The sequence below is a fragment of the Aspergillus piperis genome (assembly GCF_003184755.1).
Source record: "Aspergillus piperis CBS 112811 unplaced genomic scaffold BO85scaffold_20, whole genome shotgun sequence".
Taxonomy (NCBI): Eukaryota; Fungi; Ascomycota; class Eurotiomycetes; order Eurotiales; family Aspergillaceae; genus Aspergillus; species Aspergillus piperis.
The window spans coordinates 164,052-191,426 of NW_020291610.1; the positions used below are offsets into that span (position 1 = coordinate 164,052).

The 27,375-nt window shown below is 52.2% G+C and overlaps 14 protein-coding genes across 14 annotated transcripts; 8 read left to right on the forward strand and 6 right to left on the reverse strand.

Moving 5' to 3' along the window:
* Nucleotides 1-97: 97 nt before the first annotated feature.
* BO85DRAFT_471325 (amidohydrolase) lies at nucleotides 98-1,798 on the forward strand (the record flags this gene model as incomplete). The annotated part of the gene is made up of 2 exons (XM_025662470.1): nucleotides 98-1,280; nucleotides 1,332-1,798. The coding sequence occupies 2 exons, from the start codon at nucleotides 98-100 to the stop codon at nucleotides 1,796-1,798; spliced, it is 1,650 nt and encodes a 549-aa protein (XP_025512025.1).
* Nucleotides 1,799-2,029: 231 nt separating this feature from the next.
* Nucleotides 2,030-3,244, forward strand: BO85DRAFT_379494 (alpha/beta fold hydrolase; the record flags this gene model as incomplete). Its single annotated transcript, XM_025656343.1, has 3 exons — nucleotides 2,030-2,289; nucleotides 2,340-2,542; nucleotides 2,595-3,244. The coding sequence occupies 3 exons, from the start codon at nucleotides 2,030-2,032 to the stop codon at nucleotides 3,242-3,244; spliced, it is 1,113 nt and encodes a 370-aa protein (XP_025512026.1).
* Nucleotides 3,245-3,506: 262 nt separating this feature from the next.
* BO85DRAFT_379681 (NADH:flavin oxidoreductase/NADH oxidase) lies at nucleotides 3,507-4,835 on the forward strand (the record flags this gene model as incomplete). The annotated part of the gene is made up of 1 exon (XM_025656350.1): nucleotides 3,507-4,835. The coding sequence occupies one exon, from the start codon at nucleotides 3,507-3,509 to the stop codon at nucleotides 4,833-4,835; it is 1,329 nt and encodes a 442-aa protein (XP_025512027.1).
* Nucleotides 4,836-5,237: 402 nt separating this feature from the next.
* BO85DRAFT_491368 (peroxiredoxin family protein) lies at nucleotides 5,238-5,974 on the forward strand (the record flags this gene model as incomplete). The annotated part of the gene is made up of 5 exons (XM_025663712.1): nucleotides 5,238-5,284; nucleotides 5,336-5,448; nucleotides 5,512-5,675; nucleotides 5,738-5,878; nucleotides 5,939-5,974. The coding sequence occupies 5 exons, from the start codon at nucleotides 5,238-5,240 to the stop codon at nucleotides 5,972-5,974; spliced, it is 501 nt and encodes a 166-aa protein (XP_025512028.1).
* Nucleotides 5,975-6,618: 644 nt separating this feature from the next.
* On the forward strand, nucleotides 6,619-7,930 carry BO85DRAFT_452488 (type 1 glutamine amidotransferase domain-containing protein). Its single transcript, XM_025660833.1, has 4 exons — nucleotides 6,619-6,834; nucleotides 6,898-7,135; nucleotides 7,201-7,649; nucleotides 7,731-7,930. The coding sequence occupies exons 1-3, from the start codon at nucleotides 6,757-6,759 to the stop codon at nucleotides 7,587-7,589; spliced, it is 705 nt and encodes a 234-aa protein (XP_025512029.1). The 5' UTR covers nucleotides 6,619-6,756; the 3' UTR covers nucleotides 7,590-7,649; nucleotides 7,731-7,930.
* BO85DRAFT_139497 (MFS multidrug transporter) lies at nucleotides 7,708-9,762 on the reverse strand. Its single transcript, XM_025654060.1, has 5 exons — nucleotides 9,325-9,762; nucleotides 9,258-9,279; nucleotides 9,141-9,214; nucleotides 8,767-9,096; nucleotides 7,708-8,720 (listed from the first exon to the last, which is right to left on the reverse strand). The coding sequence occupies exons 1-5, from the start codon at nucleotides 9,588-9,590 to the stop codon at nucleotides 7,826-7,828; spliced, it is 1,587 nt and encodes a 528-aa protein (XP_025512030.1). The 5' UTR covers nucleotides 9,591-9,762; the 3' UTR covers nucleotides 7,708-7,825.
* A 1,226-nt stretch (nucleotides 9,763-10,988) lies between these two features.
* BO85DRAFT_452489 (gelsolin family protein) lies at nucleotides 10,989-12,699 on the forward strand. The gene has a single exon (XM_025660834.1). The coding sequence runs from the start codon at nucleotides 11,047-11,049 to the stop codon at nucleotides 12,217-12,219; it is 1,173 nt and encodes a 390-aa protein (XP_025512031.1). The 5' UTR covers nucleotides 10,989-11,046; the 3' UTR covers nucleotides 12,220-12,699.
* Nucleotides 12,700-13,183: 484 nt separating this feature from the next.
* BO85DRAFT_404233 (fungal specific transcription factor domain-containing protein) lies at nucleotides 13,184-15,088 on the reverse strand (the record flags this gene model as incomplete). Its single annotated transcript, XM_025657265.1, has 2 exons — nucleotides 13,184-14,425; nucleotides 14,480-15,088. 2 exons carry the CDS (start codon nucleotides 15,086-15,088, stop codon nucleotides 13,418-13,420), a joined length of 1,617 nt encoding a protein of 538 aa, XP_025512032.1. The 3' UTR covers nucleotides 13,184-13,417.
* A 1,011-nt stretch (nucleotides 15,089-16,099) lies between these two features.
* Nucleotides 16,100-17,173, forward strand: BO85DRAFT_502769 (aromatic alcohol reductase; the record flags this gene model as incomplete). The annotated part of the gene is made up of 3 exons (XM_025664214.1): nucleotides 16,100-16,161; nucleotides 16,221-16,631; nucleotides 16,718-17,173. Exons 1-3 carry the CDS (start codon nucleotides 16,126-16,128, stop codon nucleotides 17,171-17,173), a joined length of 903 nt encoding a protein of 300 aa, XP_025512033.1. The 5' UTR covers nucleotides 16,100-16,125.
* Nucleotides 17,174-17,222: 49 nt separating this feature from the next.
* On the reverse strand, nucleotides 17,223-18,956 carry BO85DRAFT_427857 (allantoate permease family MFS transporter). Its single transcript, XM_025658176.1, has 4 exons — nucleotides 18,715-18,956; nucleotides 18,232-18,655; nucleotides 17,763-18,165; nucleotides 17,223-17,693 (listed from the first exon to the last, which is right to left on the reverse strand). Exons 1-4 carry the CDS (start codon nucleotides 18,911-18,913, stop codon nucleotides 17,262-17,264), a joined length of 1,458 nt encoding a protein of 485 aa, XP_025512034.1. The 5' UTR covers nucleotides 18,914-18,956; the 3' UTR covers nucleotides 17,223-17,261.
* A 462-nt stretch (nucleotides 18,957-19,418) lies between these two features.
* Nucleotides 19,419-20,543, forward strand: BO85DRAFT_452491 (DUF1445 domain protein). Its single transcript, XM_025660835.1, has 2 exons — nucleotides 19,419-20,185; nucleotides 20,281-20,543. Exons 1-2 carry the CDS (start codon nucleotides 19,442-19,444, stop codon nucleotides 20,440-20,442), a joined length of 906 nt encoding a protein of 301 aa, XP_025512035.1. The 5' UTR covers nucleotides 19,419-19,441; the 3' UTR covers nucleotides 20,443-20,543.
* BO85DRAFT_452493 (putative C6 transcription factor) lies at nucleotides 20,494-22,961 on the reverse strand. The gene is made up of 4 exons (XM_025660836.1): nucleotides 22,719-22,961; nucleotides 22,533-22,655; nucleotides 21,732-22,473; nucleotides 20,494-21,682 (listed from the first exon to the last, which is right to left on the reverse strand). Exons 1-4 carry the CDS (start codon nucleotides 22,826-22,828, stop codon nucleotides 20,531-20,533), a joined length of 2,127 nt encoding a protein of 708 aa, XP_025512036.1. The 5' UTR covers nucleotides 22,829-22,961; the 3' UTR covers nucleotides 20,494-20,530.
* Nucleotides 22,962-23,223: 262 nt separating this feature from the next.
* BO85DRAFT_427865 (cytochrome P450) lies at nucleotides 23,224-25,072 on the reverse strand (the record flags this gene model as incomplete). Its single annotated transcript, XM_025658177.1, has 4 exons — nucleotides 23,224-23,709; nucleotides 23,763-24,085; nucleotides 24,139-24,772; nucleotides 24,854-25,072. 4 exons carry the CDS (start codon nucleotides 25,070-25,072, stop codon nucleotides 23,335-23,337), a joined length of 1,551 nt encoding a protein of 516 aa, XP_025512037.1. The 3' UTR covers nucleotides 23,224-23,334.
* Nucleotides 25,073-26,086: 1,014 nt separating this feature from the next.
* Nucleotides 26,087-26,392, reverse strand: BO85DRAFT_441593 (uncharacterized protein; the record flags this gene model as incomplete). The annotated part of the gene is made up of 1 exon (XM_025658811.1): nucleotides 26,087-26,392. One exon carries the CDS (start codon nucleotides 26,390-26,392, stop codon nucleotides 26,087-26,089), a length of 306 nt encoding a protein of 101 aa, XP_025512038.1.
* Between the last annotated feature and the right edge of the window lie 983 nt (nucleotides 26,393-27,375).

A 27,375-nucleotide genomic window follows, 5' to 3' on the forward strand; every position in this document is an offset into this window, starting at 1 on the left:
CATCGGATATCACCTCAACGTAGCCGAGGCAGCGCATGTATAAAGACGATGAAGTGGACTCTTTTATTAATCATAGCAAACCTACCTATTATCCACAATGCGAGTCTATTCGTCGATCGACTCCAGCAACGCCCTCGCCTTCCACAACGGTCGCGTATATACCATCAACGACGACCAACCCTGGGCCGAGGCATTTATTGTATCCCCGACGGGGGTCATCGAACACATTGGCAGGAACGCAGCCATCTTGGAGATCGCCTCGGCTCGCGGCCTCATTCAATATGACCTGCGCCAACGCTTTGTCATGCCGGGCATCCACGACGCCCATACGCACCTGCTCGTCGCCGGCCTACAAGGGCTGAACGAAGCCCGCATCGGCTTCGACTCCACCCCCGACAACCTCACATGTCGACTCGCTAAAGGTTCCTGCGCATGCGCCTACGCCAATGTTACCGGGGACTGGCTCATCGGGAACTTCTACCAGGCGAGCCATTTCCCCAACGGCGTGCCCGATCGCAAATACCTAGATGATCACTACCCCGATCAGCCCGTCCTCATCCGCGAAGTCTCCTGTCATCGAATTTTGCTAAATACGGCTGGGCTTATCCGTGCTGGAATAGATCCTAATGGCGCCCCAGATCCAGATGGAGGGTACTACATCCGCCGAAAAGATGGAATAGCCCTCACGGGGGAAGTAGTTGAAAATGCCATGACGGCTGTCTTTGACTGTCTGCCTATCCCGCCGTTGGCGCATGTCAAACGCGCGATCCACCATGCGATCTCCATATGCCACAAATTTGGGATCACCTCCTGTCAGGAAGCGTCGGCGAACACCTTATACCTACATGCAGTGCGTGAACTGGAACTGGAGAACCGGCTGGATATGGATATCCATACGCATATTGTGTCAGCGCCGGTGTATTTCGCCATGGAGCCGCAGGATAGTCTAGCCGGGTTGCTTGATGTGGCGGAGGGATTCAGAAGCCGACATGTGCATACTCAATTTGTAAAGTTCTGGCTAGATGGGGCTCCACTGCCTCCGGAATTTACGCAGGCGGATCTGGATGCGAATGGACAGCCAATTCCGACGCATTTGGCACTGGATAGGGACTTCCTGCTCGAGGCTGTGAAAAAATACGATGGCCGGGGCATGACGTGTAAACTGCATGTCGCCGGTGAGGGATCTGCTCGACTGGCGCTGGATGTCATCGCCAAGGTCCGGGAAGGAAATCCGACTGGTCCCAAACACGAGCTTGCTCATTGTAATGCGGTGCACAAGGGTAAGTCCATTTCCGTTTGCTGAATCGTCGCGCGTACTGATAAGGTATCAGATGATATTGCGCGATTTGCTTCGTTGAAAGTGACTGCGGAAATGTCACCCGCCATCTTCCATCACGATGTTGTCGAAGAGTATCCCGAACTCAACAAATGGGCGTTCAACGGGGTGCTCGCGTCGGGCGCACTCATGACCATTGGCTCGGACTGGATGCTCCCCGAGACGCCATCATTATTTGATGCCCTGGCTGCGATTGTTGAACGCGTCCGATACAAACCTGGAGGGAGATGCCGGCGTCTCGCGTTGGGGGAGACGGCAATGCAACGCGGAGGAGAGATCCTCTGTCGCGTTCTGACGCTCAGCGGAGCAGAGGCTGTTGGGGCGCAGCATCGCACTGGGAGTTTGGAAGTAGGCAAGATGGCCAATTTTATTGTCGTCGATCGGGATTTGAGCCAGGGGAATTTCAAGGGTGCAAACGTGCTGGAGACGTGGTTTGAGGGAAGGAAAGTGTATCAGGCGTAAGGCTGACGGAAATTGTACGTCCTGCCAAGCAGTAAGTAGGGATGGTTACATTGTTGAATGAAATCATTATTGAGTACAGGCCGCGTACAAGCCATTCTGCTGTTGCTGCCTGTTCCATTCCCAACGTTAATCTACCAGTCTATATAGCCAGGGTCCCCGCACTAAACACAACTAACCGAGCCGGGCTGAACTTCAACATCTTTCATTATCTTACCTTTAGTCCCCACAGCCATGTCGAATAATACCCATAATATCCACCTGCTCGAGTTCGTCGCGCAAAAGCGCTTTCACCAGCGGATAGTTCTGCCTGCTACTGGAAATCATGGGCGTCTTACGGTTACCTATGCAGACATCGGACCCCGGACAACGAAGGATGGCTCACCCACCCCGACTATGCTGCTGATTCAGGGAATGGCAGGGTCCCGGTTATGGTCCTGCCATAAAGACCATCTCGCTAACAAACTGGAGGTCAGAATGATCTCCATCGACCGGTATTCTTTGTCACTGTCCCTTTCTTCACGGATGAAAGCTGACATCTTAGACCCGGCATTGGCGGTTCAACTCCGGTTCCCCCTGGACAGCGAGTCCAAGTATGGCTGGAGACAGTGTCAGCGGTGTTGGAACATCTATCCATTAAGCACATCGTCCCTATATCCCACAGTGCTGGCACTATCTACATCTTGAATTTGTTGATGCATCGACGCGACCTGCTGTGCCCGAAAAGGCCAATGGCAGTACTGATGGGTTAGCTTATCTTTTGCCGTCAACTAAACTCACAGCAGGCTAACATTCGCAGCACCGTGGGTGGAGCCCAAACACTCGGACATCCTCTCCTTACAGATGGCCAGGATGATCCCTACTGGCGTTCTGAAACAATGGAACAAGGTGATGAAATTCGTAGTCACCAAAGCAGTCCCTTCGCTCTCCTCAAGTCTGGACGTTCTCGCCTCGATGGGCGGCAGTATTCCCCGTGCGTCCAAAGAAGACATTGAGCACCGTGAACCAAATCTTACTGCAGATGAGATGGACCCACGCACCGCCGAGGAGTTGGAAAACTTATGCGTGGAGTATATTTTCCTGGAGGATACCACAGGAATGAACGATGAGGCTGTTGTCTGCCTAAAGAAGACAACTGGGTTGTGGGGAGTCTGTGAAGACCTCCAGATCTATATCCGCTGGCTGGTGCGGGCAGAACAGTGGTACCAACCAGGGCACCCGGAGGTGAAGCAGCCTTTGCAGATCAAGGCCATTTTTGCAGAGAAGGATGGGATGATTGGACCTAAGGGACAGAAATACTTCGAGGACTGTTTCGCCAAATCCGATCTCAACGGGGTGGTCTCGTTTGAATCGGTGATGGAGAAAGGGACGGGACATGACACGCTCTGGGGCTTGGACACAGCATTCTTGAAGATTTTGAAAGACATGAAAGACACGCTCTCTCAGTAAGTTTGCCCTTGGATATTCGGCGTGCTGGTGTGCACTGCATGGGGCATCCCCGAATCAGCAGGGCTTCTCATCCGATTATCCGGGAATGGCCCATTTGTCAGCAAATCCCCAACCCGAAAATGTCACCATCGGAGGGTCAATTATTAATTCAATTCAACCTCACGGACGCGCTGGGTATAAAACCCACCCGGCCACTGTTCATCATGTCTCCTTGGCTACAGCAATTGCTTCTCGCTCCCTTCCTCCAAACCTCTTCATCGCCATGGGTTTCCACCAAGCCCCCCGTGTGATTCCCTCCACGGAGACCCCCTACTTTACCCCCGCGAACAATGGCGGCGAAGCCCTCAACCCCGCCGACCCCAACACTCCCACGCTCTTCCGCCCCTTGAAGATTCGCGATGTGACCCTCAAGAACCGCGTCGTTGTCTCGCCTATGTGCATGTACTCCGCCGAAAGCGATACCTCCTCTCCCTTCGTTGGCGCCCTCACGGATTACCACATTGCCCACCTGGGCCAATTCGCTCTTAAAGGCGCCGGTCTCGTCTTCGTCGAAGCCCAGGCTGTCCAGCCCAACGGGCGTATTTCTCCCAACGACGCGGGCTTGTGGGAGCATTCCCCTGAATCGGAGCAATTCAAGAGTCTGCAGCGCGTGGTGCGATTCTGTCACAGCCAAGGTGCCAAGGTAGCTGTCCAGCTCGCCCACGCGGGTCGCAAGGCGAGTGTGCTCCCTCCGTGGGTGGCCGTGCAGGCCAAGAAGCCCTGCGTCAAGGCGGACGAGAGTACGGGTGGATTCCCGTCCGAGGTGGTCGGGCCCAGCGGTGGTGCGGACCAGGCCTGGGATGGAACTGGCGAGGGATACTGGGCGCCTCGGGCTTTGACGGTCGAGGAGATCAAAGAAATAGTGCAGGCCTTCGCAAAGAGTGCGGAGACGGCCATCCGGGCTGGTGTTGACGTGATCGAGGTCCACGCCGCTCACGGATACCTGATCAACCAGTTCTTGAGCCCGGTGACCAACAAGCGGACGGACGAGTATGGAGGCAGCTTCGAGAACCGCACACGCATTCTCCGGGAAACCGTGACGGCCATTCGGGCGGCCGTCCCCAGCGGTACTCCGTTGTTCTTGCGGATCAGTGCGACGGAATGGCTGGACGGACAGGCTGTTGCGGCGGAATCAGGCAGCTGGAACATGGAGAGCTCGCTCAAGCTTCTGCCTTTGCTTCCAGAGCTCGGAGTCGACCTCTTGGATGTCAGTTCCGGGGGTAACCACCATAGCCAGAAGATCAATATCCACACCAACTACCACATTGATCTGGCCGCACAGGTGCGCAAAGCCATCCATGCGACCGGCGCGAAGACGCTGGTGGGCGCAGTCGGGTTCATCACCCAGGCCGACCAGGCCCGAGGACTCGTGGAAGGCGCCGATGAGGCGCACGCCGCCAATGCGACAGTATCTGGACCGGAGCCCGTGGCGGATCTGGTGTTGATGGCGCGACAGTTCATGCGTGAACCAGAGTGGGTGATGAACGCGGCGAAGAAGCTGGGAGCGAAGGTGGAGGTGCCGGTGCAATTCTGGCGGGCTGGATTGGTTTAAGCATTGAGCGATCTAGATATAAGAGTATAGACATTATCATCAAAATATTGCAATGATGACATGATATAAGAAATTTCCTCCTACCGACAATTTCAATTGCCGAGCCGACCCGAGCAAGACGGCGGCATACGGAGACCTCCGAGAAGTGCAGGATCAGAGCTACTTACTGCTTCGGGGATGGCATCGCGCAATCAGAACCTTGGGGGCGCCACCGACTAATGGATAGCTAGTAACTAGTAGTACTTAGTTGCAGCTGTAGCTACTTATTAATATAGATGATTACTTCCTCCCACCCTTCATTGACTACCCCGCAGTTCCATTTCTACAACACCAACCAACTTCCCATCCCCTTGATTCCTCCTCATCCTCTCCACTCCTCTTCCACCCGCACTAGCATTAACCATGGCTCTCAAACCCGGCGATTCCTTCCCTTCCGACGTTGTCTTCCAGTGCGTTGTCCATTAAATGAGTAACCTTCCTTATATCTAACGAACAGCCAGGTACATCCCCTGGAGCGAAGAAAAGGGCGACATCACCGCATGCGGTATCCCCATTAACTACAACGCTTCGAAAGAATGGGCCGATAAGAAGGTCGTCCTGTTCTCTGTTCCTGGTTTGTACCCACCCTAACCTATGCTTTTCAAATAAACATCCGACCAACAAACCATCATAATAGGTGCCTTCACCCCCACCTGCTCCATCAACCATGTCCCCGGCTACATCCAGAACCTTCCTCAGCTGAAGGAGAAGGGTGTGCAGGTTGTTGCAGTGATCGCCTCCAACGATCCTTTTGTCATGAGCGCATGGGGAAAGGCTAACAACGTTAAGAATGATGATATTGTGAGCCCCCTCCCCTCGGAAATATTCTCCTTGCCCCATTGCTCACGATGCTTCGATGCTAGCTTTTCCTGACTGATCCCGATGCCCGCTTCGCCAACACTCTCGGCTGGGCCAACGCTGGTCGTACCGGGCGCTTCGCCATTGTCATTGACCATGGCAAGGTGACCTATGCACAGATTGAGACGGAGAAGGGTGCTGTTAAGGTATGTACCTTTCTTTCCACATTTTATTCAGTATTGGTAAATGTATGCTGACAGACGTAGGTCTCGGGCGCTGATGCTATCCTGGCGAATCTGTGAATGTTGAGCGTTCACTAGATGTGATGCAGTAGAGACAGTCTCATTTGCATGATGGAAGTAGCTACTGAGCATATTGATAGTAATGAAGTGAACTGCCCGAGGTGGAATCAAGTACAAACTACTAAGTAGGTGATATATGTTTCATCCAAATAGACTGATTACAGAGTGCTATCACGTCACACCTGCACTTTAGCGACTTTTAAACCTCCATGCCGATACACATCAATAGGATGTAGGACTAATCTCCTGCTACAACACAGTAAAGGTCACTCCGTACCGAGGCTCTGATCAGCGAGCCAGTCCCACAGCTCGTCACACTATAGCGGTCAACCGGACAAATGGAGAGACAGTTAACCAGGTCCTCGCACTAAAATGCTGACAGGATTATCATTACGAATCGGACATAAGCATATTGTCTCCGCAGCCACTAACAGCCCTGAAATGCTTGTACATAACCCATCTTGAAGCAATCGAAACCTCCGGACCAGGATCGAAGCCAGCTGAATAATGAACCCTTCCGGGATCGATGCCTGACGCTAGTCCCGTCTAGGGCAAGTCTCCTGTAGCCCCACGACCTTGAGTGACTAATCAGCAATCACCCCACCAGAGCTATGCCTGTTTGATGTCATCCTGTTCAATTTCCCCCCAGCCAGAACCCCGCCAGGCATTTAAATTTAAATACACAGTGGTCCCGTTCTCCCCAAAATACAGAGTAGGAAGCAAACCTCATCTTCTCAATTGCCATTCAATTAAGTCAACCAAATAACAACTATTCATCCAAGATGGCCCCCAAAGTCCTCGTCGTCCTCACCTCCCACGACCACCACAATGCCAACAATAACCCCACCGGTTGGTACTTGGTGAGCCCAACCCTCAATTCCTCTCTGCCAAACTTCCTCATTACTAACAAAATAACAATATAGCCCGAATTCGCCCACCCCTGGGACGTCCTCCACTCCAAAGCTGAGCTGGTAATCGCCTCCCCAGCCGGCGGCAAAGCCCCACTGGACCCGGGCTCCATTGAAATGTTCAAGCAGGACCCCGTGTCCCAGAAATTCCTCAAGGAGCAGGAATCCCTCTGGACCAACACGGTCAAGCTGTCGGATGTTGTGTCGCGGGTTTCTGAATTCGATGCCATCTTCTACGTTGGTGGTCATGGACGTATGTATCCCATATTTTACCCGTCTATAGTCAACGAAATGCTGATGAGTATCTGTGTGGTATAGCTATGTACGACCTCTACAGTGACAAGACCTCCCTGGCCCTGATCCAAGCCTTCGCTGTGGCCAAGAAGCCCGTCGCGGCGGTGTGTCATGGCCCTGCGGTGCTAGTGAATGCTACCACGCCCTCCGGAACAGCGTTGTTGAAGGGTGCGGAGGTGACTGGGTTCTCGAATACCGAGGAGGACCAGGTGCAGCTGAGTTCGATTATGCCGTTTATGTTGGAGGATGAGTTGAAGAGGGTGGGTGCTACCTATGTCAAGGCTGAGCAGCCGTGGGGGGAGAAGGTGGTGGTGTCCCAGGTTGCCGAGTTGGGAGGAGCGGTCATTACGGGACAGAACCCGGCGAGTGCGACTGGGGTTGGAAAGGCTATTTTGACGGCTTTGGGGTTGTAAGTTGACTTTGTGTGGGGAAGGATTGTTAGGAAATCATGTCATTTTGATACGATGAGAATGGTATATGCGCCGTCGTTTTATTTAACGTTGATTGTGATTAACAATACTTACTTTGTCTCACAACTCTAATCTCATCTGAAGTTGCTCGAATAGATTGCAACCCGGAACGCCGAGACCACATTGTATAGGCCATGGAAATACCCACAGCCGGGATTGAAGCACAACAGTAGCACTTTTCAACCTTGCTTGACAAATTGCTCCTGAACCTCCAGGCTATGCTTCGCGAACCGGCTCTTCGCTCGGATCCGCTCCCCATACAACAAAAACAACAACGGCACACTGCAGAACACCGTTGCCAACGCTGCCAACAATGAAGCCGCAACATTCGCTCCCAGCCCGTCGAACATTTGCCGTGTGAATAGCGGAAATGCTCCCGACATCCCTGCCCGGACTAGCTGTACCGCCGCCGTGCCACTAGCCGAATAGCTCAGATAGCTATCTGCCAGATATCCATATAGCACAGTATCAAATTCATTCAATGCGTACCCAATCAACACAAGGGAGACCGTAGGGACGATCCAATGAATATCCTCCGCCTTCGGGGGAATGGTCCAGGCGAACCACCACAGCCCAATCGCAAAAGCAGGGGCCCCGATGGCCAGCCCGGTCAGTTTATCTTCTGGTTTGACGGGTTGAGACGCTGCGTGTTTGGCATCGATGATTCGAAAGTCGAGAATACGAGTAAAAGTGCTGAAACAAACACCAACGCCGACGGCGAGGAAAGGCAAAGCGGCAGCTGATGGTGTAAAGTTCATGGACTCGTAGATCGGTTGGAGTGCCTCGGTGAAGATATAGACCAAGGCGAAGGAGAAGGCGATCATCATGGCCATGGTAAATATGAGAAGCTCACCGAAGAAGAGCTGCAGCGGTCGGAACAGCGAGGCTTTGATGAAGGTGCGGAGGTCAGGGGAGTGGTCGTGGTTCAGAGGCTGTAGGCTGTCGTGGCCCGTTTCGTGGCGGATGCGTGAGACCTCTTGGGCCAGGAGCAGGGCGGGACGTGATTCTCGGATGAGGAGGAAGAACGCGCTCATGACAGCGAGGATGATCGTGTATATGTAAAATACCCAGCGCCTATTGAATTAGAGCTAGCTTTGGGGAGCCGGATCAGGACACATACCAATGTAGGTTTTCAACAACAAGGATGCTGATAATTGGGCCGATTAGAAGACCGACATTTGAGGCAATGGTCCAGAGAAATGTGGTCCAGATGCGAGATCGTGAGTTGAACATGTCTTCATTGCTGCCGCTGCCAACAGTGTATGGGATAGCACTCAAGAACCCTCCCACGATGCGACAGATGACCACGGCGACCAAGGAATGAACGACCCCAATGATCAGGCAGCATAACGCACTACCGGTGCTGCTGATAAAATATAGTTTTTTGCGTCCAAAGCACTCGGACCACGGAGGAAAGACAATCGCGCCAACAACCTGCCCCATGAGGAATCTATACGGTCAGTCGGGTACTGTCAGAGGTCTGAAAGAACGTACAAAGTCACAAAGCAGAACGTGCACAAGGTATTTCCAATATGGTATTCGTTTTGGGCCTCTGAAGCGGCCGATGCCTATGATCATTAGAATGGCCACACTGTTGGATGAGAAACATACACCAGCAGTACTTGTAGCAGTTCTGCGGTTGTTAGCAGTGCAGCAACATCGAGGTGTAAATACTTACACAAAGAGGTCCAACAGAAAGATTAACCCAATATCGTACACCTTGCGGGTTGCACTCCAATTGCGGGGATGCTTCTTGTTTCCCTTTGCCCACCGGACATATTGTCTATCTGGCGTGAACTCCAGGTCATTCTTCAGCAGGTATTCGTCCATGTCCTGAGTTCGGCTGACGTGCTTCGCCTTCGATGGCCCTGCTGTAATATCTTCTTTGTCTGCCGATTGATAGCCACAGGGGACTATATGTAGTTCGTTCTTGACTTGGGCCATGTCTACAGGACATATCTAAAAGTAGATCGGCTGTGGTTTCGGTCGATCATCCCTGTAAGGTGAATCTCCCCTGGTCCGCGACATGTAGTACTTAGATAGTGCATAGCACGCGTCAGGCACTGAATCTGGTAGAGGATCATCGTGCATTGAGTTACTTTGCGTGTCCGCCAGAGAGCTTATGTGGATAAACTTGTGTCCACCCTACCAATCAAGGGGTGCGCCATGATCTGGAGATATGTGCAGGTGATGGCCCATCACGCAAAAAGATGCTGAAATGGAGGTTTGGAGCACTGCTGGGGGCACGCGGTGTTTATGGAAATGTATCTTCCGAAAAGCACGAGTACTCATTGGACGGCGCCGTGATCAGGCAAGGAAACCTCTATAAGACCAGGAAAGTTGAAGGAAGCCAGTCCAAGGTAACGGGTGTATAGTGAGGAATGCGTGCGCAGCATTCCAATTAGCTGATGGGGATCGATCCATATTCTACGTGGCCAGTGCAGTGGAACGGATGCAAGGGACAAGCAGATGACGAGTGATCTGCAGAAGGCATTCCCTACCAGTGTATTGCGGAAATTCTGGAGACAGCAACGGTACTTTATGCGCTTGAATTGATCCCCCGGAGCTTTTTTGTACTTCATCGGCTGCCTGATATACCCGGTGCGTCTGCCTGTTTCAGAGTGTGGCAAGATCAAATTAGTATCAGCTGGTGGTGTCGTCAGCTTAGTGGCTGGCGACAGCTGGGATGGTCAATCTGCAGATCGAGAGGCGGAAGGTTCAATATAATCTTCAAGGTGGTTTCAGTTCCCCTGCTGCTTGTCGTAGAGATGGATGCGTCACAGATGTCCCTCGCAGGCAACTAATGTGGAGTAGACGCATAATTTTGATGCCCTAGCTCTTGAAGTTGGGGTATAGGAAGGTCATGGTGAGCAAGTGAGCCATTGCCAGCAGCAAGAGCTAGGGGTATAAGTGCAATAACCTGTTCAAATTACTTGTGCAGCTCGATCTGTAAATTCCAAATGCACCAGAGCACACCTCTACAACATCCTCGTCTCCTAGGGAGCGTGGGAGGTTGTATTGCAGGCCATAAGTGGGTATCACGTTGGACGACCGTCATCAATTGGGAAAGAGCACTGGCTGAACCAGACCAGTAGATGTATAGAGTAGCAACAAGCAACCACGCGAGTCTAGCGTGTCCAAGGAAGTCCCATTAACAAAAATGACCCTGTGGAATGTTGATGACATCCTAACGGGGCAACTGGCCGGGGCTGGTTCAGCACCCCACATCGGGCAAGCATGAGGGCGATCCCCCCCTGAGTTCACCGCCCACCCTTTCCCCCGCCGGTTCTGCCGGACCCCGCAGAAGCAGCAGCTGCAGGACATCTCCTCGAACTCAACAGTCAACACACATCTTATTAGCCATTCTCCATTATCAGTTACCACTTCTCTCACCGACAGCATGCCCCCTCACGAAGGACTGGTCCACCCCAAAGAATACGATATCAAGGACAGCAATGTGGAACTAATCGGTTCCGACCTTGACCACCGTGTCAAGTACAACTCCGCCGCTACCGAGCCCGCTTGGAACAACGGATCTATCGGCCAGGAGCCGGGTCTGTTCGTGTGGAGGATCGAGAACTTCGAGGTTATACCATGGCCCAAGGAGCGTACGGGAGAGTTCTACAACGGAGACAGCTACATCGTGCTGCACTCGTACAAGGTGGGGGACAAGCTGGGTCATGACATCTTCTTCTGGCTGGGCAGTAAGACCACCCAGGATGAAGCCGGTACAGCTGCTTACAAGACGGTCGAGCTGGATGAATTCCTGCATGGCACCGCGACGCAGCATCGCGAGATTGAACAGGAGCCATCCGAGGAATTCTTGGGTCTGTTCCGGCACATCTCCATCCGGTCGGGCGGCGTGCGGTCTGGATTCCACCACGTCGAGCCTGAAGCACCCAAGGATATCCTCACCTTGCTTCGCGTGTTCAAGCATCCTTCTCTAGGTCGCTCGATTATTGTGCACGAGGTGGAGCCCACCTGGGAAAGCCTCGACGAGAATGATGTGTTCGTGCTGGACAAGGGTGATAAGATCTGGGTCTGGCAGGGCAAGAACTGCAGCCCCATGGAGAAGGCCAAAGCTGCGCAGGTGGTCAATGACATGACTCTTGCTAAGCACATTGATGTCGAGGTTCTGTCGCAGCTCGAGTCGCGCTCCAGGGTCATTGTGGACTTGCTGGGAGGCAAGGAGGCCGACCCATCCACATTCCAGGCTCCGCGACCGGGGCGTTTCGCCAAACGCACGGACGACGGCGGCGATGTGCGGTCACGCAAGCTCTTTAGACTGAGCGACTCGTCCGGCACACTCACTTTCGACCTGGTCAAAGATGGCCAGCGTGTGAGCAAGTCCGACTTGGTTGGAAACGACATCTTTCTCTACGATGTTGGCAGTCGGCTGTGGGTCTGGCAAGGCTCCGGGGCCAGCCAGCGCGAGAAAGCGCTGTGGCTTAAGGTCGCCCAACACTACGTCCGTCAGCTGCAGAACCAGCTCCCAGAAGCACACTACATCCCGATCGCCAAGGTCGTGGAGGGCTACGAGAGCCCGGCATTCATGAGAGCCATCGAGGCCTAGGTATGTGCTTAGGCCAAACCTGTGTAATTTATATATGTGTGCAACAAGCATCGATGACCCCAGGCACAGTTACTGGAGCGGCAGGTTCCATACAGTCCACAGTCCATTGTCTAGGGTAGTATATACCATCAAAGGTCCAGTCCCTTGGATCCATCGAAAATGATTCATTGAACATCAGTCAGAGAAATGTAAAGACCATGTTATGTGTATCGTGATCTAATCGAAGCGGATTGTCGGTTGCCTCAATAATAACTCGATGGCAGTGAACTAAAACATGCTTTCTTCTCTCTCACACGAAGCATGTCTATGCAGCTTCGACACGTCCATAATATCCGAAATCCAAACAGCTGACTCCAAACTCCAAATTGTGCCCGCCAGAAAGCCCCGTTCATATATCCTCGTTTCTTTCAATACCATCCCAGCCCTACGTTCAGATATTAGCACACACCAATTAAGAGATCAACAGCTGACATACTTTATCTTCACAATCTACCATCTCCCTCTTCCTCCCCCACCAAATCCTCCTCTCCCACCAGGCGGTCCAAAGCCACCCCCTCTTCGGCCACCAAAGCCACCGCCAGGAGGACCGTGGGGTCGTCCGTAGGAATGCATCGGCATGCCCCCGCCACCACCGTAGTGCGGGCGCGGGGGAGGGTAGCCGTAGCCACCGCCCATGCCCATACTGGGGTATCTCCGCCGGTTGCGGCCCATGAGGGACATGCAGAGGCCCATTGTAGTATTCTTGTAGATTTATTTACGATGCAAGGATTGTAATAATATCAGGAATATGGTTCAGAATGATTGAAAAAGTACTGTGTCTGTCAGACTATGTCTGCTGAAGTGAAAAGACCCAGGTGTCGAAGTAGGTAGGGCAAGGGATAAATACAGGCGTCGTCAGTCATGGCGTCATTCATCGGCCGTGACGTAGTACTGCCCCTTCTCCGACTACAACCTTAACTTTGCAACCACAAGGAACGAGATAAATTTGTATATTATCTTCTCCGAGTAGATCTCTTGGCTGTCGTAATTTGTCCGGTTCGTCATTGAGATGGAGGAAATTGACAATCTGGCGGATCTGAGAGGAGCGGCCAAGGAATCTTGGATGTTCTGATGAAATATAGACATGGCCTGGTGGGGGTCTCTCTGAGGCAGTGGTAGATACCCTGCTGTCAAATCAGGTACCCAATCTGTCGACAATCTATCCTATAAGCGTCTCCAATCCATTATCGATCATCACGTCAATCCAATGCACATGCAATGAACTACTCAACAATAACCGGTCCGCCCGAGCCCAGGTTTCTCTCACAATCCTACACGCCCGCCGGACTGTATCTAACCCCATATAGGACGCCAACTTGTCAAGTCTAGAATCAACAAATAGACGCCAGAACTGTATATCGAATTGCCCACGCGTCTGAGTAGACACCGGCACACCTTCAGGCAATACTTCCATGTCAACATCCAGATCTTCAATCCGCTGAAACTGAAGCGTACTCCCCGCTATCACAAGAATCGGCATCTGAATTGCCCTCGTTCCAGATGTTTCGGGTATCTTGGCGATCAGCGTGAGAATCGTGATGGCCAGAGTATTCAGATGTTGTTTTTGAGTGTCGTGATCCAACTCCCGTTGGTCCCGGCGCAGCAACTCGGGAAATGTTCGACAAAGCTCGAGCATAATTGATAGTTCATAGGCTCTTGCTAGGAATCGGAAGTGGAGGATTGGAGTAGATGGATCACCTGTACTTTGGAACTGATCCTGACGGGGAAACCTATATTGGCATATTAACTCTTCTAGATGCTTGTCTTGCGATAGAAGTTCGTGTCGTTCTTTTGGTGTCCGTTGCGGAGAATTCGATGCTCGCCGTAGATGGTGCGCCTGTCGGGCGAGAGAGCCGACCCTTGACAGATAGATGAAGAGTTTGGGAGACATACCGCTCCATGGATGGATAAATGACATGTTGCATTCGTCGTCGCGGAAGGGTAGGAGGTAGTCTGTCGTGTCTGTGCTGTTGTCTACGACAAATGACATCAAGGCTTCCCAGTAAGCTAAAGCTCCAACGAAGAAGTGTCGAGGACGCGGGTCATCCGGTCCCAGCAGACAGGTGTCTGGGGAAGGCTCATAGTGGCGTTCGCAGTATAACGACTTGAAAATAGCCCTTGCCGCTTCGAGGTGCTGCGTTCCAGGTGAGGATGGATCATTCCATGACTGGGTAGGGGTTAGAACTAGTGAAGGTCATATCAGTAGCAGGATTATACACACTGATGTTTTCCCGATCATAGTAATCCCAAGAAGTAAGACAGTCGTAGATGCGGTGGTCTTTGGGGAGAGTAAAGCCTTATCGTGTGAGTCTGACGGCGACTGTTTGTCCAGAGCGTCGAGTTCAGCAGCAAGTTTTGAAAGCGCTGCTGTGTGGTGACTTGCATCCAGTTTACTCATCTCATGCTGTTGTTGCGAGAGATGTGCAGCCGATATGGATAGAACGCAGGCGTCGATCAGGGGGTGCTCAGTTGAGAGCCGTGTGACCCATTCTCGCAAGAGATTCGTTGGGGAATCATAAGCGGAAAGGATACGGCATGTGTCAGAAAAATAGTATGCTCGCAACTTCGTAGACAAATCAGTTAGTCGTGATTCTCTCCCAGCGTCATGTTGTTTCCCCGGGGTGCTTTCGGCGTCGGAGGTCTGCAATGTAAGTGCTGGACCGCTGCCTGTGGTCGAATGATTGGGTGCTTCTGTTCTATCGCCATTTGGGTCTGATGTCTTGCATTCCTTGGTGGTCTTAGTAGAGGACTGGCTACGCTCAGGAGGAGGTTGCAGATCGCTCAGCGAAGCAAGACGTAGCTTCTCCGCTGGTTCAGAGAACCAACCCATTAGAGGTCCATTATGTGATGAGGACTCTGATTGTTCCAGATTATGTGAAGCCAGACCCTTCGCTTCGTGCTTAACCGACCATTTGACATCCTTGCGATACCCCGGGCAGTCGTATCCTCTCCGAGAACAAGCCACGCAAGAAGGCTTAGTTTCGTCACATTTGATTCGCTGTGATATTTAGTGTTCTGACGTTGACATGAGAATCGCCGCCTATCTAGCTTACACGCTGCTTACACCGTGCGCACCCCGCTTTAATTTATGTTAGTGGCTTGTATATTTAGGGTGTCATTAGGACTACGTACCTCGAGATTTGACTGCTCTTCTTGATTGAGCCAGCTCTTGGCGTTTCATTTTGCCCCATTACAGCCATGAGGGCTTCACGCACGCAGAAGGAAGGATGAACAGGCGCGCCAGTGTCCGTTACAGGATGCTTGCAGCTGGCCACTCCTGAGCTTAGGTGCTTAAGAATTGCAATGGTACTGACAAACTGCCAAGAATGAGTTTCAGTGGCAATGGACATGCACAATGCTTGATGCGGTACGTTGTGTTTCTGGCTTAGGTAAACGCTTATGAATGATGGCATCTGTCTTTGTGCATTGTGCCTTATGTGTTAATTGGCAGTCGTAATCCACCACGGCACTTGAGTTGTGTCATTCTGCCCCCTTTTCGACCAATCGCACTTTTGCGCCGGAAATGGTTTAGCGTCAGACGATCCGGAACAGAAGGTACTCGACTCTCGGAACTATACATGTCAATCGACTGCCGATTTGTAAACCGGAGTCAATTCCGGCATGATGGAGATGGCGTGATATCCAGGTACCTATGGCTAAGCATATTTAGGAAACACTTTCCAGAAGGCATCACTTACGTGATTACCAATCCTAATGAGCAAGATTATGTATATAAGTGCTGGATGAAGACTGTCACATCCTTATAATATCTGCAGAAGAGTACAGCAACTGGAAAACTTTCAGCAAGAGACTTCGATACTACCCACCATACAAAGCACTACAAAGCCCGATAGTTATACCAGCAAGATGGCCTCCCCGCTAAAGAACGTGGTAATCGTTGGAGTAAGTGATCCAGCTCAATTCCTCCTTATCCTTCAACATTAACGTACGATCTCTCTCAGGCCGGAGGTAACCTCGGCTCTCATGTCCTAAAAGCCTTCCTCTCATCCAAAGCCTTCAACATCACCGCACTCACTAGAGAGTCATCTACCAGCACCTTCCCCGACGGCCTTCAAGTCATCAAATCAGACTACAGCCACTACTCGCTCGTCTCTGCGTTCAAGGGCCAAGATGCTGTGATCAGTATCGTAGGCAATGCAGGTCTTTCATTCCAGCAGAAACTCATCGACGCTGCCGTCGATGCAGGAGTGAAACGATTTATCCCCAGTGAATTCGGCAACAACACCGCCGACGACCGCGTCCGGGCTCTCGCACCGCTTCTCGATGGCAAGAAAGCCAACGTCGATTATCTCAAGGAGAGACAGGATCGGCTAACTTGGACTGCGCTCATCACGGGACCCTTTTTCGATGCGGTAAGTAGATCTACAACACACACATATAGTACCTATCAGTTGCTACGTCCCATTCATGAAGGAATGCTAAGGAGGTACCACAACAGGGTGTCAAAAACGGCTTTCTAGGCTTCAACCTCCAATCCCACGAAGCAACCATCTACGACGACGGCACCAACCCGGCCTCCGTGACCACCCTCGCTCAAATCGGCCGTGCTCTCGTTGCTGTTTTGCAGAACCCGGAGGTTACCCAGAACCAATACGTCTACGTCGAGTCATTCACCATCACTCAGAAGCAGATTCTCGGTGCTCTGGAAAAAGCCACCGGCAAGGACTGGAAGGTCACTGATGTTGCCCTGAAGCCGGTTATCGAAGAAAGTACCCAGCAGCTCAAGGGTGGGGACTTTACTGCCGTGAGAGTTTTACTCTTGGCGGCTGGGTTGGCGAGATTCCCGGATGGGCCGTATGGAGACTGGTCACGGGTGCCCGGGGGATCGTGGAATGAGAGATTGGGGCTTGAGAAGGAGAATTTCGATGAGGTTGTGGGGTCGCTTGTCAATTAGGATGACATGGCTGATGTTTCTTGTTGGACTGTAACAGCACCAAGTACTTGGAACGAGCAATAAATTTTTGATTATATAAATAGAGATATTAAGTATGGTATCTGAACTCCACCTCGCCATCACCTGTCTTCACTCGTCGCGTGTCTTCCTTCTCACCGGCCAGTATGTCCTCTTTCATCTTATTCTCGCGTCTCAGGTACATTGCATGAAGCGCGACAATTATCTGCGATACCACCAACGCCCCCAACGAGAACGCATTTCCCAATACATATGGCGATGTGCGGTATACCTGCCCCGCTACGATACCGGCACAATTGCCCACCGTCTGCTGCAGGCCGATGGCAAGTGCACGCCGGTACTGCGGCGCCACGTTGACGTTCAACCAGGCGACGTTCAGTCCGACGCCGGTGTAGACAGCCACACCGCAGAGATAAGTCGCGAAGTATTTTACGGGATCGCTGGAGACGGTCAGGAGGAGAATGTAGCCGACGATGCCGAAAATGTTGGTGACTAGGATGAACTGTCCCTCATGTCAGCACACTCCTTACTCCCTAGTAAACTGATGGTAAGCGGGAAAGAAGATACATACGATTGAAAACCTCCCAAAGCGATCCGCACAAAACGCAACAGCGATGAACACAATCGCAGCCCAGATATACACCGGCACCGTGAGCACATTACTCATCAGACTATTATACCCCAGACTCCCCAAGATAGTCGGGAGGAAGGTACTAAACCCATAGAGAAGAATGTCCTGACAGAACTGGGTGAGGGCCGAGAACATGAGCTTGGGATCACGCAGAGCTATGCGCATCTCCTCCCAGCTGAAGTGCTCACTGCCCATGTACTTCCGGCGTTGTTCGTTGCGCACGCGCATCATGTACTTCTCTTCGTCGGTGAGGAAGTAGGCGTTGCTGGGGTCGTTGGGGAGACCGAACCAGATTAGGACGGCGCAGACTAGACTGAAGATTCCTTCGATGATGTAGACCCATCTGATTCTCTCATTAGCATCGGGCATGGGATGGCTGGGAATGATGAGGAAGGGGAGTTGGGTTTACCTCCAGCCGGCTTTGCCGCCTATACCGTCCATGTGCAGCAATGCATAGGCGAGGAGACCACCCACGGCACCGGAGATGGCAGCACAGCTCATTAGGTACGAGACGCGCTTTGCCTGTTCCTCTCGACGGTACACCATGGTCAAGTACAGGTTCAGACAGGGGAAGAGACCGGCTTCGCAGCCTCCGAGGATCAATCGCGTTGCGTAGAGCGAGGCAACATTGTGAATGAACCCCGTGAACACGGTAGTGATAGACCAGATGATACATAGACCGGTCAGGATATTCCGTGGCGTGAGCTTCTTCATTGCTACCGCCCACGGTGCTTCCAAGAGCACGTAGGTGGCATAGAAGATAGACACGGCAGTGGAATACTCACTGTCGGAGGCGTGGATGTCTTCAGGCATGCCAGCTACCTTCACATTACCTGGATGATCATTAGCAAGCTGCACCAACGTGGGGAATATGCATTGGGGGGTTATTCACCGATATTACTGCGGTCAAGGAAACACGACAGATAGGTCAACATGATGATGGGCACAAAAGCCATATCGAGCTTTATGAGAAGCTTCTTCTCCTTCGCTGGATCGAGCACGACATCGTCAATATCGCCAATGGCCGTCTCTTCAGGAGGCGCCTGCTCGAATGGTTTCTCGAGCGATTTACGCTCAACAACACGGTCCATCTGATCGGTAGTTATGATGGATGAAGTGAGCTGTGAAACCCAGAAGAAAGTGGGGGAAGAGGGAAGATGAAGAAAGCGTCAAACGCGGAAGATCTGGGGTTAAGAACCATGGACCAGACCCTTCAGGGTAGCACCTGAAGGCGGCAACGGATCGATAACACGGCCATTAAACCGGGAAGCTATCTATCGTGAGGGGCGAGTAGCATTACGCTCCACAGGGTCACCCATCGGGCCGATGGACTGATAAGCAAAGTTAAGATTGTCCGGGAGGATATCATCTGGCATACGCTCATTGGTGAAATCGCGGACTAAAGCGACCAACCCTTATCACGCTGGTGGAGCACCAACACGTTTATCCCCGGATATCGGAGCCCACCTGCCGATAGAGACACGAGTATGGGGTAGATACAAAACAATTGATAGGCTATCAGGTCTATCGGTCGAGAGGTTATTGATTATATATGCTAACTCAATGTCGAAGTTACTGCACGGTAGGTACATATGACAAGAATTCATGCAGCAATCCAAATGACCGTCACTACCCAAACACCGGAAACCCTAAGCAGCCAGAAAACCCGGCTTCTGGCCCGCCAAAATACCATCACCAACACAGCCGGCTACTCCGGGACCAACCTGCAAGCCAACCTCCTCATTCTGCCCGAGAAATACAGCCAGGACTTCCATAACCTCTGCCTCCGCAACCCCGTAGCCTGCCCACTTTTAGGAATCAGCAGCATCCCGGGAAACCCCCACAAAATCTCCCCAACGCCATGCATCCGTAACAGCGACTTTGACATCCGCACCGACTGTCCTGCATACCGAGTGTACAAGCACGGGAAATGCATCGCGGCCAACAAACGTGATCTTCTGGACCTATGGTCTACGAATGATGACGAACAACAGAGTTCAGAGAACTACACAGCCTTCCTCCTAGGCTGCTCCTACAGCTTCGAAGCGGCTCTCTGCAATGCCACCCCGCCTCTAACCCCACGACACCAAGTAACCAACATCCTCGTGCCAATGTATCGCACCTCTCTGCCTCTCTCGCCTGCAGGGATCTTCACCAACACAACATGTACCGTGTCGATGCGCCCATACCACGAATCAGAGGTCGAGCGGGTGCGGGACATCACGCGCCCGTATTTGGCCACGCACGGGGAGCCGATTGCTTGGGGCTGGGATGCGGTGAAGCGCTTGGGCATTCGGGATATTCATGATCCGGATTTTGGGGATAAGGTTGAGTTTGGGGAGGGGGAGGTGCCTGTCTTTTGGGTATGCAAGATATACTTTCTCATTCTTCTTTTTGTTTACCCCCTTGCGTTTTGATGAAGTGTATGTGGAGTATGCTAATGCGGGATCATGGTTAGGCGTGTGGAGTGACGCCACAGATGGCGGTCGAGGCGGCCGGGGAGAAGATTGATGGGTTGGTGTTTGCGCATGAGCCGGGACATATGCTGGTTACGGATTGGGTGGTGGAGGATCTGGAGAGGTTGAAGGAGGGGATCGCGGCTTTCCGAGCAAAGATCTGATGGTACTAGACATACACTATAGAAAGACCCGTTATGAAGCGAATAGCGTCGTGGATACTAGAACAATGCTTTACATTAAAAGATGGATTTAAAAACAATCCTTCATCACACTTGACAACTCCTCCCCATAATCGTACCGCTGCCACCCGGCATCAAATCCCTCGGGCGCCATGCCCATAATCTGCGTCTCGAGATTCCCCACCGCTTCGAACCACTCCATTAGCTCGCGCGTCATCTGCGCCCCGTCCAGCGGTGACTGCTCCTGCGTGCCTGTTGACTGGCTCGGTGCGACCTCCACCACGTTGCCAAGGTCCCCTCTCTCCGCTGGCACTGCAGCGCCTCCTCTCCACTCGGGCTCTGGTTGACTCTGCACCGGCCGATGCATGAGCTGTGGACCCAGCTTCCTTAAGCTTCGAATCGACTTCCACAGCCGCTGCGAAATATACGACCTCGTCGAGAAGCCTTTGATCAGCTCCAGGGCCATGTAAAACTCTTCCTTGCAAGTGGTACTAAAGTGGGTAGGAGCCTGCGTAACAGCCAGAAAGACCACCGCGACAGCAGACACCAGAAACCAGTTAAAGGTCACCTGCTGCAAGCGATAGATGTCCGTCGTCTCGTTCAGATTGGTGATGAATCGGATCGACTCCTTGGCCAACTCTACCACGGTCTGTGACTCTGCAGGATACTTGGCGATATGTGCCGCTGAGTGCAGCACAGGTCGATGGATCAGCATGCGCAGTTGATTCGCCCTCAAACACAGCAGAGACCGCAAGCGACGCAAGCTCCGTGGCTCCTCGTGGACGTTACCCGAGTTAATGCTCAACACGGGCGGGATGTCTGCCGTCCATCGCTGGACTTGCCAATCGAGGTAATTCATCTCCTCCTTCTTGATCTCATTGGTGTTGTTGAAGGCCGAAATGAACTTCCACACTTTCGCCGCAATTCGACTATACCGAATCATGACACGCAGGTAGGGCGTTTTTTCCTCCGGCTCAGGTAGCCACGGGTCAATGTCGCTGTCCTCAAGGGAGAAGGGCATGCCGGTGCCGAAGCTCCAGCGGATGTCGAGAATGTAAATCGACCAGAAGAGTCGGAGGACGCGGTCTTTGCCTGCCTTGGCTATGGATGGCTGGCTGAGGGTTTCGCGGCGGTGAAGGCCTCGTTCGAGACACATGCGCTCAACGATACCGATGGTGCGCCAGGCGAGGGTTTCTTCGTCGATTTGGAAGTAGAAGATGGCCTACAACTATTCAGACATATTTCTGAATATAGGGCATGGGTGTACTCACCACCAACGTCAAGAAGATGATGTTCTTGATCCCCGCTACTCCCCAGACAAAGTTATCCGCCACTTCTCGGACACTCTCGAACAAGCTCAGCGCCAGGGCACTGCTTCCCGCTGCCTCGGCCGTAAGCGCACAAGCAAACACCAGGCGCAGTATATGCACAGCGGTGCTATCCAACTGCTCTTCGTTGCCCTGGACAACGGGTACCCGGGGCCACGACTCTGTCCCGTACAACAACTCCACCTGATGCAGGAGCTGCGATAAGTCTAGCACAGGATACATAACTCCCATTTCTTCCTCATACACGCGACACAGCCGCAACGCTTCACTTTTCCCGATGGTCCACAGTGGATCACCGGACGGATGATGGCGCGTGTGTGGCGGCGACGCAGCCACAGCCATGGGGATCATCTGAGAAGGGGCCGTATCGCCCTCGTCGCCATCAACATCGCCGTCTTCAGCATCCGCGACATCGGGATGTTCTTCGACGATTCCGCGACGCTGGAGGCTGGATTTCGCTAGGTCCAGACTGTACGCGGAGGTGGTTGGGCCTTGAAAGACAGATTCTTTCTCCTTGATGGAGGAGTGCCGCCGGAAGGGTCGCTGAGATGCTACGTCCGACCGCGGCAGTGCTGTTGCTGTTGAGACGAGGGTATTTTGCGTCAAGGCGTGCACGGCTGTGGTGAGAGAGGTGATTTGCTCTTGCATAGCTGTCATTTGAGTCAGGAGACGGTCGAGAGTTTCACTGGTTCATGTTAATCGTGTTGCTTGGTGCTACATCTTCAAAAGAGAGGATTATCGTACTGGTTCTCTCCGCTGCTCTCTGTTCGCGGCGGCGACTCGTACACACAGTCGATGCGCTGGCGACCACATCGCTGACAAGGGGACTGCCCATTACATTTGATTTTGCGACGCTTGCATTCATTACTAGAGAGTAGGTTAGATGCGATCGATGGATGCTTTCGAGTAGCTAAGGGGGAGCAGCAGTACCAAGCTTTGGCGATGTATTTGCGACGGCGTTTGCGCGGTCGGGCCTCGTCCCGATCGCCGAGATCGTCGTCTGGCGGTCGCTCCCACGACTCGAGGGGATGGCTGTCCATGTTGCGGCAGTGCCCTGGTGGGTAGGTATCCAGAGGACAACGACGAGACTGTCTTGGAAGGGAAGCAAGAATGCAGAGTCGAAAAGATGGAGGAACGATGCTGAGAAGCAGCGAATCCAGCGATGCATCATTGGATGGGCGGCGGTGAAGGAGCGCCGATCGGCCACCACGGCGGGGTTCCGCAGTCTAGTTCGCAGCCATTGCTTTAGTACGAGAATCTCTCGGGTTGTTATTCGTCAATGGAGATGATGGCTGACAGGCTACAGTGGGACATGATGCAGTTCCTCGGCTGAAGGTGGGTTCGATGGGTTGCTTTGCTCGCTACGTGTCCTTCGTAACAGAGTTGCACCGTGTCACCCCTTGCAGGTGGGATTCTAATGCCACGGAGAAAGTTTGTAGATAAATCGATAGATAGAGAGAAAAGATAGGTCACAGGTCAAGGCAGCATTCTACTATGTATATATACATCCAGAATCATAAAAAAAAATCGTCAACTAGGGAACCCTTTACAAATCTTTGGTCCGCTCATCGCTTTCCACAATCCACTGCTGCAGCTTCACCGGATCCCTCGGCTTAAAGCCCACCTTGAATGGCTTGGGCTCCGTCGTCAATCCCGTAGGGATCTCATTGCACTCCAGTGCATCCAGGATAGGCCGATCCGCCAGATCGCGGGACGGGTGCATGGTGAATGCGGTGATCAACCGAATGTAAGCCGTGAAGAGCTCGCGGTTGGCCAGATGAGAGCCGGCACACATGCGCGAACCAGCGCCGTAGCCATAGTGCGGCGTGCCCGAACCCTCACCGATATCCAAATAGCGCTCGGGAATGAACTTTTCCGGCATCTTGAAGTGGTCCTCGTCGTAGTCGGCGGCCCAGGCGTTCTGATGGGGTTAGCAATCGCGTAGTGATAGGGGAAGGTAGTGTCCAAACTCACCATGAAGAAGGTCGTTCCGGCAGGAATAGTCGCGCCGTTGTACTCGATATCCTTGGTGCTCTCACGGGGCAGGCAGATGGGAATGACCGTCCAGAAGCGGAGAGTCTCGCGGACCAGCGCGCTCACGTAGGGCACCTTCTCCTCCACCAGACATTTCTCCCACGCATCTCCATTGGGGTAGACCTTCATGATTTCATCGTAAGCCTTTTGCTGGATCCGCTGGCCGTCCTCGGATGCCAGATAAGCGATGCCCATGACCAGGTTTCCAGGGACAGTGTCCAGTCCGGCAGAGACCATGGTGACGCAGATGGATTTGATCTCGGCTGTTAGGTGTTAACAGATACTCTAGTCGGGGGGAAACAGTGGGACTATTCACCTTCATTCAGCTTGGCCTCAGGGTCCTTCAGAATGTTACCGGTGATGCATGGCTTGTCAGTGCCCTTGGCAATACGGTCCTTGAGAATCTCTAGCAAATAGCTCAGATACTTGTCGCGGCGCTCGCGGAACTCCTGTGCCTCACGGTTCTGCTTGGGGAAGATACGAAGCAGAGGGATGTAGTCCTGCCAGTTGTTGCTGGTACTGCGGAAGTTGGCGACACCACGCTCGACATTAACAATCTCATGCAGCAGCTCATCGTTGACATTCCCTTCGATACGGAATCCGTAGTTGAGAGTAAGACTGGTGTTGAGAGCGAAGCGCTGGAAGTAGGCCTTGGGGTTGATATCGCGGGCACCGTTCTGACTGTCCTTGAACAATTCCTTGATACTGGCGGTACATTCGAGGTCGATGATGGGCATGTAGGATTGCACGGCGGGGCGGTTCAGCGCGGTGGCGGCCGCCTTGCGACGACGCTTGCAGGATTCATCCCAGGGCGAGGTACCGATGGTGAAGCCCTGAGAAGAAGATACGACGCTGTGGAAGGTGTGGAAGGTGGGACGGGAGATCAGGGCAGACTGGTCTTTGATCCAGAGCTGGCGGACAGAGTCGAAGCTGTTGGCGAAGACGACGCGCTGGAAAGAAGCAAAGAAAGGGCGGGTCAGGAACAGGAACCGTTTAAATCATTCAAATCTCCGATCGCATATTTCACTTACCTTGTTACCCATGCGGACTTGGAACACAGGGCCAAATGACTTGGCCCATTTCCGGGCGACGATGGCATGTTGAGTGCCCAGCTGGAGGAGATTGCCAAAGAGGGGCACACCGGGGATTTCGGGGATGCCCTTAATCTTGGGCACATCGGTGCGGTTCATGTAGCGCACCAGGAAGTAGACCACCGCCGCAGCGGCGATAAGAATCGTCTGGATAGCCATGATTGTGGTGTAGACGATGTGATATGGATTCTTCAGTTTCAGGGAAGAATGCGAGCGATGCGAACCCTTTATAAGTATGCTGACCGCAATGCAGCTGTCCTCGGCTGGTGATGGTGGATACGATATCTGGAGGACAGCCACCCGCCGTCATTCCTACGGCTCCATTTCCGGCCGAGCAACATGTCCAAGCTTTGGCTGGTCCAGTCTGATAGTCTGGGCGCACTTTACCTTTCACTTTCCCCGCACTACCGCTCCAATCTTTGGCAATCGGCGGCCCGACATTGGCTTTCCACTCATGGCCCCAGTGCGGCATTTCGGAATGTCCTTCCGCACTGCGGTTGGCTGCGGAACCCTCCCTCCCGTAGTTGTTGTCTCCTGCAGCCGAGAGATGATGATCTTCGCCTTCGCTGGTTCGGAACGATAGGATGAAGATAGATTGCAGAGTCCAGTATTTACATCGAGCGCTGTCTATTGTTACGTAAATGCGTCGGTACCATCTCTGCAGCCATAACGGCAAGATATATATAGTATCGTTGTACTCGGCACCTCTGAGGATTCATTCATCCCACAAAATATATTCCCGCACTTAGTTTAGTTCTAAGACACTTCACAATATGACGATTACTACTTAGTTGGATGCCTTGACATACCTTAGCTGTAAGGAATGATCTGGACTAGAGTGTCATGTTCAACTCAGGGTCTGCCAATGCAACTATGTATATCCTGAGGTCTACCCTAACTGTTCTCAGATAAGCAGTCCTACCATGACCTAACCGGAAAGCCATGGGCAACAGAAAGAGGAGTCGAAACAAAAAGAAAAGACACTCTAGAACTCTCACCGCAATTCTCCCTGCACTCCTGCATAATCTACCACCCTGAAACGTTTATGTCCTTGTCACATTCTGTTATTCAAGGCCGACGTGGCCGCCAAGGTGCGCCAGGATGATAGTAAGGTTCGGTGCAAAATAAGCGCCTCCAGCATTCTGTTCGATGATATCTCCGTACGCCTTGATATCATCTTCGGAGAACATCCAGCTGTTTCCATTCGTCATGGTATGAGAGGGGAAGGCCCACATCAGTTAGCTCAATCACACTGACACAAGATGAAGTGAGACCTACCTGATCCCATTTTTCATGGTACACATGCCAATCGCGAGACCATGTCGAAATGTATCTCAAATAACCGAGACGCATGTAGTGTCTCTCTCCGTAGCCATCCGCACTTCCCCCATCGCCATAGAACCAGTACAGACGCTCATGGTTGGTGAGAATCGCCCACTTGCCCATGGTTCTATTGCCGTAACCTGTGTGCCATTGCATGGTAATTGGACTTTAATAAGACACTAAGTTTATATGTCTGTAGCGATTGTTTGATTGATTGTCATAAAAGAAAAGGAAATGGTGTGTGCGGTACTTCATTGAGGGACATGGGGTGAATATTGCCGTATTTATAGACATATTCCAGCATCGGCTCTATATACGATCGCAGATATTCGCAGATTTAGGAATCATGTAGATCGATGTGAAGAGGTTGTAGGGGTATCTTCTTCATGTCCAAGGGGCAATGTGATGTTAAGTGTGATTGGCCCATACCATCTACGCATGGGCCGCCTGTTCACAAAGACGGCATCTTTCAGCTCACCACTACGCTACCAGTATGCTAAAATGGGTCATGATCACCCTGATGTTACATCCCTCCGCTTTGAATCACATCTTCAGTGTGATAGAAATGGCCAGTATAAATACTGCAATAACGAATCCGATAGGTGATAATGCCATCTCTCAGTTCCCTGCTGTGGTGTGTGCAAACATAGTTAGTGATTCTAAATTCCAACTTAATATCCAAGTATAGCTGAAAGTGTCTGATGCCCAAGATCCAGGTCCCTGTATAACCATAATGTCATATATCAAATGGCAGATGACAGAACCTCACCTGATGTCCTTTGCAAATAGGAGTACTCCTTTGCACTACACAAGAGCAAAACATATGAACCCACTACAGTCCTGTTCAGACTTGGAGGTCTCGCACTTCACGAACGGCATAAATACGCAAATGACCATATGTTGAATTAGTACCTTCCCCGAGTATCCCTTGGAAAGCTGTCTAACCACCGAAGGAGGGACAGCTCTTCGGCTGACCTAGGATACGGACAACCGCGGAATCGACTGATGAATCCTTGTCCTTTCGTACATACATCCAGGCCTGTCTACCCATTCCCCCCTTATCATACCGCATTTTACAATACGTGATCCATTTACATCTTCACTGCTTTTACATGTGGGGGGTTCTAGGCGAGGGATAT

Coding starts and splice junctions, on each gene's coding strand:
- BO85DRAFT_452491 (XM_025660835.1), top strand. CDS start 19,442: ATGACCGTCACTACCCAAACACCGGAAACCCTAAGCAGCCAGAAAACC. Junction 20,186..20,280: donor GGGAGGTGCCTGTCTTTTGG/GTATGCAAGATA, acceptor GATCATGGTTAG/GCGTGTGGAGTGACGCCACA.
- BO85DRAFT_452488 (XM_025660833.1), top strand. CDS start 6,757: ATGGCCCCCAAAGTCCTCGTCGTCCTCACCTCCCACGACCACCACAAT. Junction 6,835..6,897: donor ACCCCACCGGTTGGTACTTG/GTGAGCCCAACC, acceptor ATAACAATATAG/CCCGAATTCGCCCACCCCTG. Junction 7,136..7,200: donor CTACGTTGGTGGTCATGGAC/GTATGTATCCCA, acceptor TGTGTGGTATAG/CTATGTACGACCTCTACAGT.
- BO85DRAFT_427857 (XM_025658176.1), bottom strand. CDS start 18,913: ATGGACCGTGTTGTTGAGCGTAAATCGCTCGAGAAACCATTCGAGCAG. Junction 18,656..18,714: donor CCTTGACCGCAGTAATATCG/GTGAATAACCCC, acceptor ATGATCATCCAG/GTAATGTGAAGGTAGCTGGC. Junction 17,694..17,762: donor GCTTTGGGAGGTTTTCAATC/GTATGTATCTTC, acceptor CATGAGGGACAG/TTCATCCTAGTCACCAACAT.
- BO85DRAFT_452489 (XM_025660834.1), top strand. CDS start 11,047: ATGCCCCCTCACGAAGGACTGGTCCACCCCAAAGAATACGATATCAAG.
- BO85DRAFT_452493 (XM_025660836.1), bottom strand. CDS start 22,828: ATGGACAGCCATCCCCTCGAGTCGTGGGAGCGACCGCCAGACGACGAT. Junction 22,656..22,718: donor AAATACATCGCCAAAGCTTG/GTACTGCTGCTC, acceptor CCTACTCTCTAG/TAATGAATGCAAGCGTCGCA. Junction 21,683..21,731: donor TCATCTTCTTGACGTTGGTG/GTGAGTACACCC, acceptor GAATAGTTGTAG/GCCATCTTCTACTTCCAAAT.
- BO85DRAFT_139497 (XM_025654060.1), bottom strand. CDS start 9,590: ATGGCCCAAGTCAAGAACGAACTACATATAGTCCCCTGTGGCTATCAA. Junction 9,280..9,324: donor TTTCTGTTGGACCTCTTTGT/GTAAGTATTTAC, acceptor TAACAACCGCAG/AACTGCTACAAGTACTGCTG. Junction 8,721..8,766: donor GTTGTTGAAAACCTACATTG/GTATGTGTCCTG, acceptor CTAATTCAATAG/GCGCTGGGTATTTTACATAT.